Source organism: Nasonia vitripennis, chromosome 3 (assembly GCF_009193385.2).
Source record: "Nasonia vitripennis strain AsymCx chromosome 3, Nvit_psr_1.1, whole genome shotgun sequence".
Lineage (NCBI taxonomy): Eukaryota > Metazoa > Arthropoda > Insecta > Hymenoptera > Pteromalidae > Nasonia > Nasonia vitripennis.
The window spans coordinates 21,185,965-21,200,012 of NC_045759.1; the positions used below are offsets into that span (position 1 = coordinate 21,185,965).

Consider the following 14,048-nt stretch of genomic DNA (forward strand, 5'->3'; position numbering starts at 1 on the left):
TCGAGTTGTTAGTTTTACCTCGTTTTTTTCATCGTCGTCTTGTTTTGGTGTATAGAGAGAGAGAGAAGAGGGAAAAAAGAGACGGCAAGCTGAGAGAATAAAAAAAGGATCGCTTTCGGGTGGGGGAGAGGAATTCGCGGAGAAAAAATCGGGGTCGAGAGGAATTCCGTAATTGTTATTATTGCCACAGGCGGGAATTTCGATGTGCCGTTGCCGCCTCGAGAGAGAGAGAGAGAGAGAGCTGATTTGTCAACAATGAGAAAAAAAATCATTATGGTACACCGGTAGCACGTTTCTCCAGCGGGCTCTGGTAATAAAACTCACGCAGCAATTGAAAACTCAATCAAATCGGCGCAGTGACGTCGTCGCGCACATAACGGCTCAATCTCTCTCTCTTTGTATTTTTCATCCGACGATAATAATACCCATAACGCGTCGATTTCTTATCGACTCCGAGTAGATCTGCGCGGATGTATACCAAACGTCACGAGAGCATTGTTGCGCGCATTATAAGCTCGTCAGATGAGTCAATGAGTGTAATTTCATTAATTGGAGATAAATCTTTTAATAATCGCGATATGGCCGGCAGAATGACGAAACAGCTCTCGCGCAGCTCTGATGGCTATTACACATACGTTTTCCTTCGTGCCTTGGGTTAACAAGTGCCCTTACGTCGTCTTTTTTCTCTCCTTCGTATATGTATGCGATGATTTACTGGATTTTTGCGCGATCGAGGAATTTTAATTGAAATAATGAGAGAGCACCGACTGTACGCTGCAGGCATGACAATGGACGTTTCTCCGAGTATATAACGCTTGTAATTGACTTTATCGTTGCGATATTATTTTATCGCGAATTCGAATCATCCGTAGCCCGCCTCTCAGTAGAAAAGCTCGCGTTCAAGCGAGACTCCGGGCATCCACGACACTATTGTTGCCGATATTCGATTTTCAGAAAATTCTCTTTATTAAAAAAATTCGATGCACAAAACAGAATCAATCAAGCGAGCGTCGATTTCGGCCAAACAGCGCTCTCGCACCTGCAGCAGCCGTACACTCGGGATTTCACGCTGCACACACGACTGCCGTCAATCAGTCGGCGCGCGAAGAAAAAAAAGGGACACGCGTACGTACAGAAGGAGTTAAAGGCGCAATTACGTAGGCCGCCGAGACACGGCGCGCGCGACTGGAAAGTCCGGATTTCGCGCGCGCGAGCTGCTATAAGGACGACGATTGATCGCCGAGCTCGATTCGCTTTCGCCTCAAAGTCGCGCTCGCATAATTGATTTTCACCGACGCGGCACGCGACACTTCTATACAACGTGGTAGGGTGCGGATTCGTGCAGTTTTTTCGATTTTGATTATACTGTTATACGCGCGATTCTTTTCCGAGATTTACACGCGGAGGAGAAAAAAGGAGATTCTTTAATGGCTCGAAAACACGTTGCATAAAGAATAAATCGAATATAATTAAAGTTTACTGCTATTCACGCGCGCGTTCGTAATATGCAAAAATCCGGGAGGTAGCCTCTCTTTCACAACGACCTCTTCTCTCTCGTTTTTTATTTATTTTTGAAAATTTTGTGCGCGTTTTTAAAATTCAAACAGCAAAAACTCGAAATTTCCGACGAGATACAGCCTACTAACGCAATTCACATCTACTAAAGCGACGTTGATCATTTTTTCTTCTGTGATCGCATAATTATTGTAAAAATCCGTCGATTCGAATTTCCACGCCTGAAAACCTGTCCGAACGTTCTACACGTAAAAAAATGGTTAGTTACAGTAACAAACCGCTCGGCAAAATACGCACCAACTATTTTTTTGGTTAACCTTACCAATAACTTGATAAATGTTACCAAAAAAGCAGGTAACTTACCATTTATTTTATTATACTTACTTAGTACTTGGTAAGGTTAACCAAAAAAATAGTTGGTGCGTATTTTGCCAAGCGGTTTGTTACTGTTACCAACCATTTTTTTCCGTGTATAAGTACACATGAACGTTAAAGCTTAATACACGCGCGGACGCGCTTTAAACGCGTATTGTGCGCTCGAGTAGCTGCCTTGGGCGCGTAATATAAAAGAAATTTATGAATGCGTTAAGATGAGGCATTGCGACATCGGATTCCGCGCCTTGGCCTGCCAAGTGTCGCGGATCCGCCTCCTTTATAGGTCGAATCCTCGGAATTTCTGGGAAGGTTTTTCCTCTCGCGCGTATAAGCGTTTTCTCGCGATAAATTTCTCGAAAGATGTCTCGCACTCCTTCCACATATTATATATAACCGAGCGAGGTTTTATACGTGTATTTTTTCTCTCTGGTCGAAGAGAATCCGCGCATCAGTCGGTACTTGCAAACATGTTTGCTATGGTCTACTATTGTAGCGAATGTTTATCGGCGCCCACGATGTCGATAAATTCTTTATTCCAAGGTACCAAGCTCTCGCTGTGTGTATAATGAAATATTTATAAGAATGAAGATCATCGGCGCATTTTTCCAACATAATTAGATTGATAATAAGATAGACCGTTCCTGCGCGTCTATTATCTTGGAAATTTTCAGGCGCAATCGAAAAGTTTCCTCTGAACAATGACATTTACGCAACACGACTTATTAACGTTTCTCGTTCGCGCGAGTTAGATAACGTCTGTGTCTAAAAATTTAAACTTATCCCAAAGCGAATGATCAGCGAGCCGAGAGATAAGGAAAAAGAAGCTAAAAGGGCTAATAGGGAAAAGAAGTCCCTCTACTCGCTCGCGCGCCGAGTTATTAAAGTTGTCGGGATTTCGCGCTGCGCCGACAATCGATGGGCGTGCGCGTACTCGCGCTCGTAAGAAGTCGCATTACCCACAGACACAGACACAGACGCGTATGTATACGTGTACACAGAGACCGAAGAGAGAGAGAGAGGAGGCCGTTAATTGGCCGTTGGCCATCTCGTGCTCGCTAGAGATTCTTGGGAGATTCGACCTCGAGGGGATATAGAGATACCGGCGTGTCCTTCGCTCTTTTTCTCTCTCTCTCTCTCTCTCTCTCTCTCTCTCTCTCTATCTCTCTCTTCTGGAGCTGCGAGGAGAGACAAAAGGCCGGGAGAGGTTCTTACATGGGGACATGTAGATGAGGCAGGGGAGAGATTGATTTCTTCGGTTGCTCGTGAGAAAATCGGAAAAATCAAGAGCCGAGTTGTTACACGCCTGAAGACACACTCGAGCGTGAGCTACCAGTTTCAGCGATTTGTCGTCATTAACGCGACGCTCAATGAAAAGCCCGGCAATAAAGATTTACAACTCGAGAGATTCGATTACAATCGGCGATTTCCAGCGCGAGAGTACAAGTTCGGACTTCGAGCGTACATCGTTAGAGAGAGAGAGAGAGAGAGAGAGATGCGTCGAAAACACATTTCCCAGTCGTAAACATCAGCAGCGAGGAATAATTAATCAACGAACCGAAAATATTCCATTATTAAAAAAAAAATTCAATTCAATAACCCAAAAACCTCCGCTTCTGGCGACAAAGACGTTTGACAGATGTCAGCGGCCCTTTGGCAGTGCTCGCGCGCGTTAATTGGCCATTTAAATATCGAGCGACGCCGCCACATCGCAGTATGGCCGTGAAAGAGAAAGAGAGTAGACGCTACCGCGCTTACGCCGACGAGCAGGTGCATCGGCCTTTGCCTCGTATTATACACATTCGCGCGAGCCTGTTTCGGATCGGCTTGTAATATACGCTGAAGCTTTTTATTACGCTCTGATTTTTTTTTTTTCGCCGCGTGTAAGCAAAACACACTCGCACGCGGCGTACGGGATTTTTCGTCACCTTTATCTCGTCTCCTCGGTTATACTTCGGCTTGTAACTACATCTCGCGGCTTATCGCGAGACGCGCATCGATTATTACGCTACCGCTACGAAGATTGCCGATCTCTCTCTCTCTCTCTCTCTTTTTATAACGAGAGAGAGAGAGAGCCTTATTTTTGGTGTCGGCACTAATTAAGCGAGAGAGGCACACACACACGTGCTCGCTACCGGGTTATGTTTCCTTTATCGGCCAGTATAAATATATAGTACACCTTAATTAATGAAACCTCTGCGGCTGTGTGCGTGTGTGTGCGCGCGCGCGTTTCAATAGAGTCGATGTAAAAAAGTAATTAATCCTTGCATATGCGAACGAACCGGAGAAAAAAATCACGTGCTCTGATAAGACCGGCTTTATATTATTCGCCTTTCGAATTAGCTAATACATTGTTAATTAAGCTTCGAGTCCATAAATCTCCGCGCAATCTGTGAAATAATCGCGGTCGCGCGCGGTAAAAAAGAAAAGGACACCGCGCGATATGAAAGAGAAAAAAAAAGAGAAATAAGATATACACACGCGTACGGACGAAATCCTAAGTCAGCATCCACCAGTGAAAGGAAGCTCTCCGAGCGTCTTGGATCAGGAGGAGGAATAATAAAACCTGCTCCGTGAAAAAGAGTGTTGCGCGCGGCGTTCGAGAAAGGTCGAATCAATTGGCCATAATTAACCGGCAATCCACGCGCACCCGGGAAAGAGAGAGAGAGAGAGATAAAGAGTCGTATAATACACAGTGTGTACGCGCGCGCGCGTGTGTGTGTGTGTGAGGCGGCGCTAATAAAGTAATACAACAAGAGCGGGAAAATCGGCTGAGAGAGCGAGAGCTTAGATTACGAGACATAGAAGCGCGTGTAGTTGTACTAGAGTTCGATCGATACGTATCTTGCACGCGCCGAGAGAGATCCTTTTTTTCTCCTCTTTTTTTCGTCCGTAAGAGGAGGAGCCAATGTAATATATGGGTGTGAAGGAGGGAGAAGCTGCGCTTAGACGATGATCACTGGCTGTTGCGCTTTTACATTGATGTGTGTATACCTATGTTTGTTGTGATTTTTTTTCGTCGTCTTGAATCGCCTTGCGAATGAGATAGTTACATAAATGAATGATCGCAGCACGTGCTGCTGGAGCCATTGTGCGTTGGAACGATTTTATGATTTCGTCAGATGCAATTTTGCGTGACGATATGTCGGTAGCGATATGTATACGACGGCCTAATACAGCGATTGCTTTTTCGTATCAAACGCTACTCGAGATGGATGAACTAAAGGACGATTTTACAGTGAGTCACTCTCGGCTCCCCTGACTCACACACACACACATAAGTCTGATAGCTAAAACACATTCGTTGCGTTATACGCGCCGTAATTATCGTCGGAATTTCATTGCGCTGCGAGAATATACATAAAAATCATAACGCGCTGTGCGCACGTCGAATCGAAATTAATTGCTCGGAATCACGCAGCGCTCGAGCTCGCTGTGTAATAAAATATTCATAAAATCGTATCCTTCTATACACTGGATAATTAAAGCTCGCGTCGCGCGATTCGCAAAAGGACCTTCGCCGACGCTTCTTTATACATATATACGAATCAACGTCTCTCCCTCCCTGTACACAACAATGAAACCATACGGCTGCGCATGACGGATGCCAAAACTGCGTCTCGCTTATATATTCGCTATACCATCGGCATTTCCACACACGCGAATTTATGGATAAGCGACTGTGTCTCTCTCTCTCTCTCTCTCTCTCTCTCTGCACTAAAATACGCTCTTGGCACGTGACCCAACGAGCGACGAATATTCATGTTCTGCATCTCTATTTCCCCCGCTCCAAGGTCGCGAAGTTTTTTCACAATATGCGAACATCTTCGAGGCGAATATCTCAGAAAGTCGGGGATCCGAAAATCGCGAGGAGACGGCGCATCGATGAAACGGCACATTTATCGCCGCTGCTGCTGCCGTGCATGAATTATACGCGTTGCTCCATTTCCCGCAAAGTATAACGGACACTTCCTGCGCGAGCGAAGAAAGGCCGGGAGCCGATATACAGTAGCGTGCGCGATCGATCATATCCTGAACACGCGTCGATTTAATCTGCCACAAATCACGACGACGACGACGACGACGACGACGACGACGACGACGACGACAATGAGCCAATCGAAATTCCCTCATTCGCGCCGTAAATCATCGGCTGTTATTGTCCGCCGGTGCAGCAGATACATAGATATAATGGTTAGGTATATTCGAATGAAATTTCGACGACTGGTACGTCTGGCCCACTCGTGCTTTTCTACTGAATATTATGACGTAAGGCAATTTTCGCTATACGTACTTTTATCTCTCTCTCTCGACCGACCGAGAGTCTTTGCTCGCAGCTTTGAATAAACTTATATATATTTCGGTCTATAGAGTCGAGTGTCGGCGGCTTTGATTCGATTGTTTGCTGACATAAAATGCGAGGGCGGTGTCTTGTTGATAGCGAACGCAGACCGTACGTCGTCGTCGGCGGCTTTTATTTTTGTTTTCACGCTGCGTTTGTTGATAAGAGCCGCTGCGAGATATTGTGTGTGTGTATAACGTGTTTTGCTTTCTCTCTGGCGCGCGCGCGATTGTGCACAGCTTGCGTAAGGATGGGATGAAATTTTCCTTCAGGTGCTGCGGAGATCCTACTTTTTTAGATTGAAACTTATACTTAAAAAAAAAAATGAATTCATTAATCCAAACGATCAATCTCCCGACTCTCTTTCTCGCGTTGCTCTCCTGACTCAGCGCCGCGCGGACTTGCGAAAGCCCTAATTGAGAAAAATTATGGATCCGCCGATAATGAATGACGTCGAAACGGGCAGTAAGGGGGGAATAAGCGGACTATAGCATATGGCTCGACGGAGGTGCCAATTGAGGAAAAGACGAGATGAACGACTAACCGAAATAAAATTCTCTCGTGTATTTGTGTTTCAGAGCGCGAGATTACATGCCCCCGAGGAGCGCGGCGACGCGACAGCCGCAGAATGGAGCTGCAACTAATCGCTCAGGCTCTACTGCTGCTGCTGCTGTTGTCCTCCTCGTGCGACGCCGTCTCCGAGAGCATCAAAGGTAAGCCTTTTTTTTTTAAACGTTTAATACACACGAACAAAGAGCCAGAGAAACAGTCATATATAACGGGGTCGTCGCATATTAAGCGATCGAGTTTGTAAAAGTGGAACAGTCGCGGTACACTGTGCTTATCGGCATTTAAAATAGGTACGAGCGCGTTTATCAATAATTTTCAACGATTTACATATAATGTCAGCGCCTGCTCTCTCTCTCTCTCTCTCTCTCTCTCTCTCTCTCTTTCTCTCTCGCGCGATATATCAAAAGATGTATATAGTCGCGTGCGGTTTTTTCTTTCTCTTTCCTTCGAAGCGCTTTTTTTCCCCGCGCGCGCATTTCATCAATGCATAACATTACACCCCGTATATTTACATACCGGTTTTATGTGTCGTCGACTCGTCTCGCGAGGTGCGATACGCGGATAAAAAAGTGCCGCTTGCACCCTGACACGCTGATGTGCGGAATCGAATCGTAAGATGTTATGTATAGTATAGGAACTTGAAGCGGCTGATGTAAAAGTTTAGTTTCCGGCTAGCGGAGATAGATGGCGCATCGACAGTTCGCCTAAACCCTCGTCAGAATATGCGCGCGAAATGTACATATAGAGGTAGCAAGCTGCCGCTGGGTTTACTGTTTGGGCCGCTCGTACTATAACTGCTCGAGTCGATAATCAATGTATATTTTCGATCTAATAAAATTTATAATAAAATTCAACCTTTTCTCGAAAAAACGTATCGCATACCCGTAGCTATAAATCGATTTATTCGCGATCAAACGTATAATCAATAAAAACACAACAGAGGATTTGTCGCAGGTCTGTCGCGGCACGTTCGCGGAACACTATAGAGCATAAGTTGCGCGACGCGATGCAATTTCGATTGCGACACGGTAGTCTCTCTCTCTCTCTCTCTCTCTCTCTCTCTCTCTCTCTCTCTCTCTCTCACTCTTTCTGATTATATTGTAATTATATTTCGCTGCTCTTGCGCAAAGTCGCGTCGCGACTCTTGCTTTGGGCCGCAGCTGCAGCGAGAGATCCTTTTATCCCGGCATATCGAGAGAAAGAAAGGGTTACGTGCGTGTATTATGGAGTAATTTGAAAATAATTGCGCGCGTATAAATAACCCATCGTTATATGATTGAGGCGCAAGGCGCTCGGGTCTGGGGATATATCAATTTTTCCGTGGCTAATCGCTAAACTTCACGCATCGGCAGTTAATTCACGTCAATTTTCTCGCGCGCATATTTCGACAGCCGCTATATACATCGATCACTTTTCGAGGTCGTTCTGTGCGTACTTTTGCGCAATTTTACACACGTATAGGTGCGTCGACGATCTGTCTCAACGAAGGTCGTCCTCCAGATCTCGAAGCGCAGCTTTTGACAACGACGCCGATCTACCTCATAACTTTTCGTCGCATCGGAAAAGCCAAAAGAGCGCGAGAAACTTAAAGTACACACACGCGCGCGCATGCAGCCATCGCGTCACGCTCCATTTGCGCTGTTTCGCTCTAGCCGCGTTATTCTTCGGGCTACCGCGAGCGGTTATCTCTTATTGCGTACCGGAGACTGTTATGTACATCGTATAATGTGCGGACCAAACGTTGTATGTGTACATACGCTTTGTTGTTTTGTAAGCTCTGGAATTTTTCACCAACTCGCTTTTTCTCGATTTGTTTTGGAAATCGAGTAAACTCAGGTGCACTTTCAGTTGGCTGCTGCTCTATGCGCGTGCGGTACGTCGTTTTAAAAATAATTAATTAAGCCGCCGCCGCCGCCGCCGCCGCGCGAATTCCGCGTAGAAAGTTAAGCGTTCTCCGAGTGATTTTGCGAATATAGCTGTGATTTTGCCAAGCTCGCGTTTAACTGTAATTGATAAAACGTATAGATTTTGATCTAGATTTTGGTTCGTTAATTCCTTAATTGATGGAATTGCTGTGCAGCAAACGTTTCTCGTTTACCGAGCTCGCTGTAAACTTCATAAGGCACACTTCCAAAGCAGCCGTGTAATGTAACTCGTCGATAGAAATCGCGCTTAGCATAAACCGAGCGCAGAAGAGATCGTCACCGTTGTTTAGCGCGTTTACTGCTGCTCTTTACACACATCGAGATTCGCGAGTTTGCGTAACGCGAATTCGTACGTATACTCGCACTAAGATCATTAAAAAAAAAAAAAATACTTTTATGCTCGAATCAAACGCATACCTGCAGCTGCTTCGCTCGATAAGCGCTTGCAAAACGATTGTAAATATCGAGCGAAGCGAAGCCCGGGACATTTTGTGCTCCCGAGAGGCGATCGTTATCTCAGCGAGCGTATATAAGACGAAAAGCGCAACCGCGGAAACCAGTGCGACGGCTTATACACAAAAACGCTCCGCCCGACCCTGCAGAGATCCGATGCTTATTTTGATTTCGCAAGCGCTAAATTCGCGTGAATTTATCATACGCGCGTATGCGTCGTCATGGGTTGTTGCGGTTGATTCGTAGACTCGCGCGCAGGGGGGAAGTTATACACGGGTGAGGAAAAAAAATGTATAGCTGAAAGGAATTTCGTGAGATTTTATTCAAGTAGATGCATATACTGACACTTATTTTAATTCGCCTTTCATAAAGACTTAATTAATCGTGGTGGGGCAAAGCGCGCTGCTTTGCATAAACGTCAGCTTTATGGAGGATAAGCTGACGCGACCGCAGGGAAAAAACTTATCTATTAACAAATTAACTCGAGAAAAAAATACACCGCTCTATACGTATATGGACGATCCTTTCGAAACTCAAAAAGGGGAGAAAAATCGCCGCGATAAACCGCGATTAATTTTCTCAAACGCGTATACATCCGATTTACTGCACGCGACTGCCGAGAGTCTCGAACACTTGTTGAAAGAGAGAGAGAGAGAGAGAGAGAGAGAATAAGGTATGCGGAATCGCGCGCTCGCGCGCATTGTTCAAACAGACGTGCGCGAGATAAGGCTGTATCACGTGGAATCGATCGTCGGCGACTTGCATATAGTAGACGCAGACAGCTCGTATCTTCCTGAATAAAGCGCGTATCTTGATCTTTCTAAGTGCGCGGGATCCGAGCCTCGATAATTCACTGAATTCGCAAGCGCGAGCGAAGTGTATATAGTGTGCGCAGTGACGTTATATTGCTTCAAACGAGTTTGCGAAGTCGGCTCGCTCGTTGATGGAATATTTATCGCGACGAGAGAGCTGCGCTGTTAATATTATGATGTGGATTTTGAAAAGCGTTTGATTTGATATAATGTTGTCATTTTTTCCGATACGTTTGCCTTGGTTATTAAATACAAGCTTTAATGGTACGGTGTGGGAAAGAAGAAAATAGTTGAGTATAAACCCCCTATAATAATCCCCCAATGAGTCACGAGAAGCGATGAGTCGACTCCCGATTGTTCGGAAGCACTGAGTGTGCAGAGGGTGTATATAGGCTTCACTGAAGCGATTCGGTGCGAATAGGGGATATGGGGTATTCTTTGAAACGACAATTAGGGTTGAAGACGATTCGCTAAAATAAACAGCGTTAATCAACGGAATATAATTGTTCGATTTTCAGGTAGCCGAGAAACGTGCGACGTTGAGGGCGAGGACTTCACCGTCGACAAGATACCAAATACAAAGTGCTTCAACTGCATCTGCAAGGTGATAACAATGCAAAAGTTCAAATAGAAAGATTTCACTGCACCGGCGATGTAATGCGCGATCAAACACAAAACGATCCGCTTATCGTCACGCGCTATCGTCTACGTGATTGAAGTGCTCCTTTCTTTGCATATTTTCATCTTTCGCTTCAGGAAATAATAATTCGAATAGCCTACATACGACGTTCGAGGATATTTATATTCGGCTCAATGTGTACGCAGTCGTTTGTATCGTTTACGAATGATCATCATGCGCGACATCTGTGTTATCGAGTACCGGCCAATTGTTCCGATGAAATATCAATTAGTCATTCTCTCGAATACATAAGTACAGAAATATTGTTCACGTTATAATTCAGATACGTACAATGTCTTCTCGTGGTACGACCTCGAAAGTAGAAGGTGCGATAAAAATTGACCCTGATTGAGTTTAATTAATTAACGCCTCGTAAAGAGTGTTACCCGCTTTTACGATTATACACGCGCAGCTGCTCTCGATGTTTCCGGATACACTTGAACGTAGTAGCATTAAAAGCCTCTTGGACACAGCAATAATACAGCGCGTTTAATATTTATAAAGATTACGATAATCTATATACGAGCCGCCTTAATAACGATAAATTAATTGAAATAACAAGAATATCTCCTTCGCCGTCTTCTCTCTCTCGCTCTCTCTCTCTCTCTCTCTCTCAAGTACACGCAGAACTGCAGGCGCCGATAAATTATATTTCGCAGCTCGGCCGAATCGAAAGTTTCCACGGAAATCCAGCAAACTCGTTTTCCCATCCAATCACACACACACACACACACACACGCACACACGCACACGCTCACACGCACACCTGAATTTTTACCGCGACGACCTTGACTCCCTCGCGTTACAACGATAATACTTGCGAAATCCGAATCTCGAGGAAAGCTTGCGCTGCGCTGCACAGAAAACACACGCATACACAGAACAAGAGTCGCTTGCCTATACTTATCAGCGGCAGCAGTTGGTTCATTGACTCATCACTTAGCGGGATCTCATGACGCTCTTCTTGTTTTCGTCGTGCCGCCGCCGCCGCCGCTGCCGCGAAAAATAAGAGTAAAAGAGATGAAGAAGAGGCCGAGTGCCGAGTGTGACATAATTATTTGTTATTGTTGAAGCGGGAAATCAGGCGGGCCGATCGATCATCGCGAGTCAGCCGAAGATCACGCACACGATCTTATTCTATTCCCCTCTTCGTTCGCGATGTTGCACGCGCTCGTGCGTGCGCGAACTTTGAAAACGACGCGGCTGTCCCAGTTATGGCTGCTTCTGTTGTCTCTCTTCTGGAGGCGATTGAAGTTTATTTACTATTCGAGCGCATTTCAATTATGTAACGGTTCTTAAGTTCTATACTAGCGATTGAATAATCCCGAACATAAATCGCAATAAAATCAGCACCAAGCCTCTAAGCGCGTGCGGTTTAATACAATGTGCGACCGCAAACTCCATAAACACGATTTTTAAGTCTCTCCACACTCTCGTCGATAAATTACCTTTTTAAATTCGTCCAACCGCGCGCGCGCACACACACACACACACACACACGCAAGCAAAGCAGCAGCGTCGAGAGATGTCAGTTGTAAAACGGTAACATTCACCTCAAGGATATACATAGTCGTAAAAGCGATCCTTTCGCATTTGCATTTAAATCGTCGCTAACGATTTTTTCCTCTCGCCCCGCGCGCTAGCTTGTATATTAAACGCTATACATAACGGCCTTATTAGAAGCCAACGTCTCTATTTCCGAACTCTATTATAATAGAACTCGAAGAAAGACAGATCAGCGCCGATGGGATGTGTACTAGCTTGTATCTTATTATAATACGGCATAAACAAAGCATTTAACGAGACTCTCCTTGATGTCGTCGCTTGCAAACGCGGTCGTTAATTTACTTCTCGATCGCCTATATAATCAATAACAGATTGCTCCGCGTGCGTTATTTGAGGTGCACGCGCGCTGCAGAGAAGTAAAAGGATCGAGGTTTGATGTTTCGAATACGTGCTTTTGCAGAACGGCTTCGTCGAGTGCCTGAAGCAGCAGTGCCCCAGCATCGAGGGATGCTACATGCTGCTCGACCCGAGGAAGGAAGAGTGCTGCCAGAAGTGCAAAGGTAAGGCCGTATGAGGTGCATGTTTTTTTTAATTAAATCTCTCCTATATCGAAGCTCGTATACGCGTATTATTATCGTCCCACATCTTATCGTCGGAAATTAAATTCCTCCAAACTGTCGTCAGCATAAACACCTCCTACTCGTCAGATTCTCTATGACGTCCGCAAACTCGAATTCACGCAGCCTCGTTATACATACCCCGGAACGACTCGTTCGTCTTAATCCTCGCGCGCGACGATAAATGCTCCATATATTAAATTCCACTAGCGCGAGAAAAACACGGAAAACTTTCTCGAGTGTTTATTATACACATATATACACATCGTAGTAATCCGTTCTGGCGCCGCTGCAGTAAGTGCAGCAGGTCCGGTCGCGGCACTCGGTGAGAAAAGAGCTATACGCTCCGTTCGCTGGCACAAAGAACTGTCTGTGAGTTCCGTTTCATCTCCGCCACGCTATACGCGGACCGAGAATTTTCTTTGCTTTTTCGCTTTTGCCGGGGAGATATCGGATGTGGCGTGGCCGAGATTGAAGTGGATGAAATTTTAGAGGGGAATTTTACTTACGTTTTCTTTTCTCACTGTGTCTGACTGTGTCGTGTGTTACCACTTAAATTGTCTCGAGTAAATACACTTATACTATTGATCTAAATCTGTTGCAAAAAAAGCGCAATCTTCAAACGGCCGACGACACGGCAAAAGCATAAAAATTCTCTCTCTCTCTCTCTCTCTCTCTCTCTCTCTCTCTCTCTCGCTCTCCTTAAGGCGCTGCTGCATTTATCGGGGAGTACAGAGCCGCGCGGCGGCGGCGCATTAATTATGCTAATTGTGACGTAAGATTTATGGCCGGCCCTACGCATACACGGCCGGCTATACATCCAGCAGAGGAGAGAGAGAGAGAGAGAGAGAAACGAGCTCAACAACCGCAGCAGTAGTCTCCTCCTTTCCCTCTCCTCTCTCTCTCTCTCTCTCTTTCTCTCTACGTACGCACAGTGTTTTGCTCTTTGTATTTACGCTCGCGAGCAATAATTGTTTCCTCGGGATATGCCGCGCGGCGATTCGTTTGATCGCGCAGCTTTGTGGTTGCGCGCGCGATTGATGTGTGTTATGCTCGGAGAGGGATGATTGATCGGCTCGGGACTTTCCTGATCGCCTTTTTTTCTCGTTCTCTTCTCGTGTAAACACAGCAGTGCTAATACATTGTATGCGCGATTTCTCTCTGATGTACGCGTGCGCATGTGCTGTAGAAGCGATAAAAGTGAAGAAGCACTATTTATGATCGAGAATCCGAATTCAGTTGCATGTTGGCTTATTT

The 14,048-nt window shown here is 45.5% G+C and overlaps 1 protein-coding gene across 2 annotated transcripts in view; it reads left to right on the forward strand.

The window, feature by feature from the left end:
• The window catches only part of LOC100116588 (BMP-binding endothelial regulator protein), a 28,381-nt gene that overhangs the window by 9,273 nt on the left and 5,060 nt on the right, over positions 1-14,048 (forward strand). Inside the window, exons 2-4 of one of the 2 annotated variants that reach the window (XM_001600990.6) lie at positions 6,808-6,942; positions 10,508-10,593; positions 12,635-12,734. In XM_001600990.6, the coding sequence (XP_001601040.2) occupies positions 6,858-6,942; positions 10,508-10,593; positions 12,635-12,734 (271 nt within the window). In that variant the 5' untranslated portion in view covers positions 6,808-6,857. The remainder of the gene's footprint in view (positions 1-6,807; positions 6,943-10,507; positions 10,594-12,634; positions 12,735-14,048) is intronic. The other variant, XM_032597956.1, reaches the window with a different exon arrangement.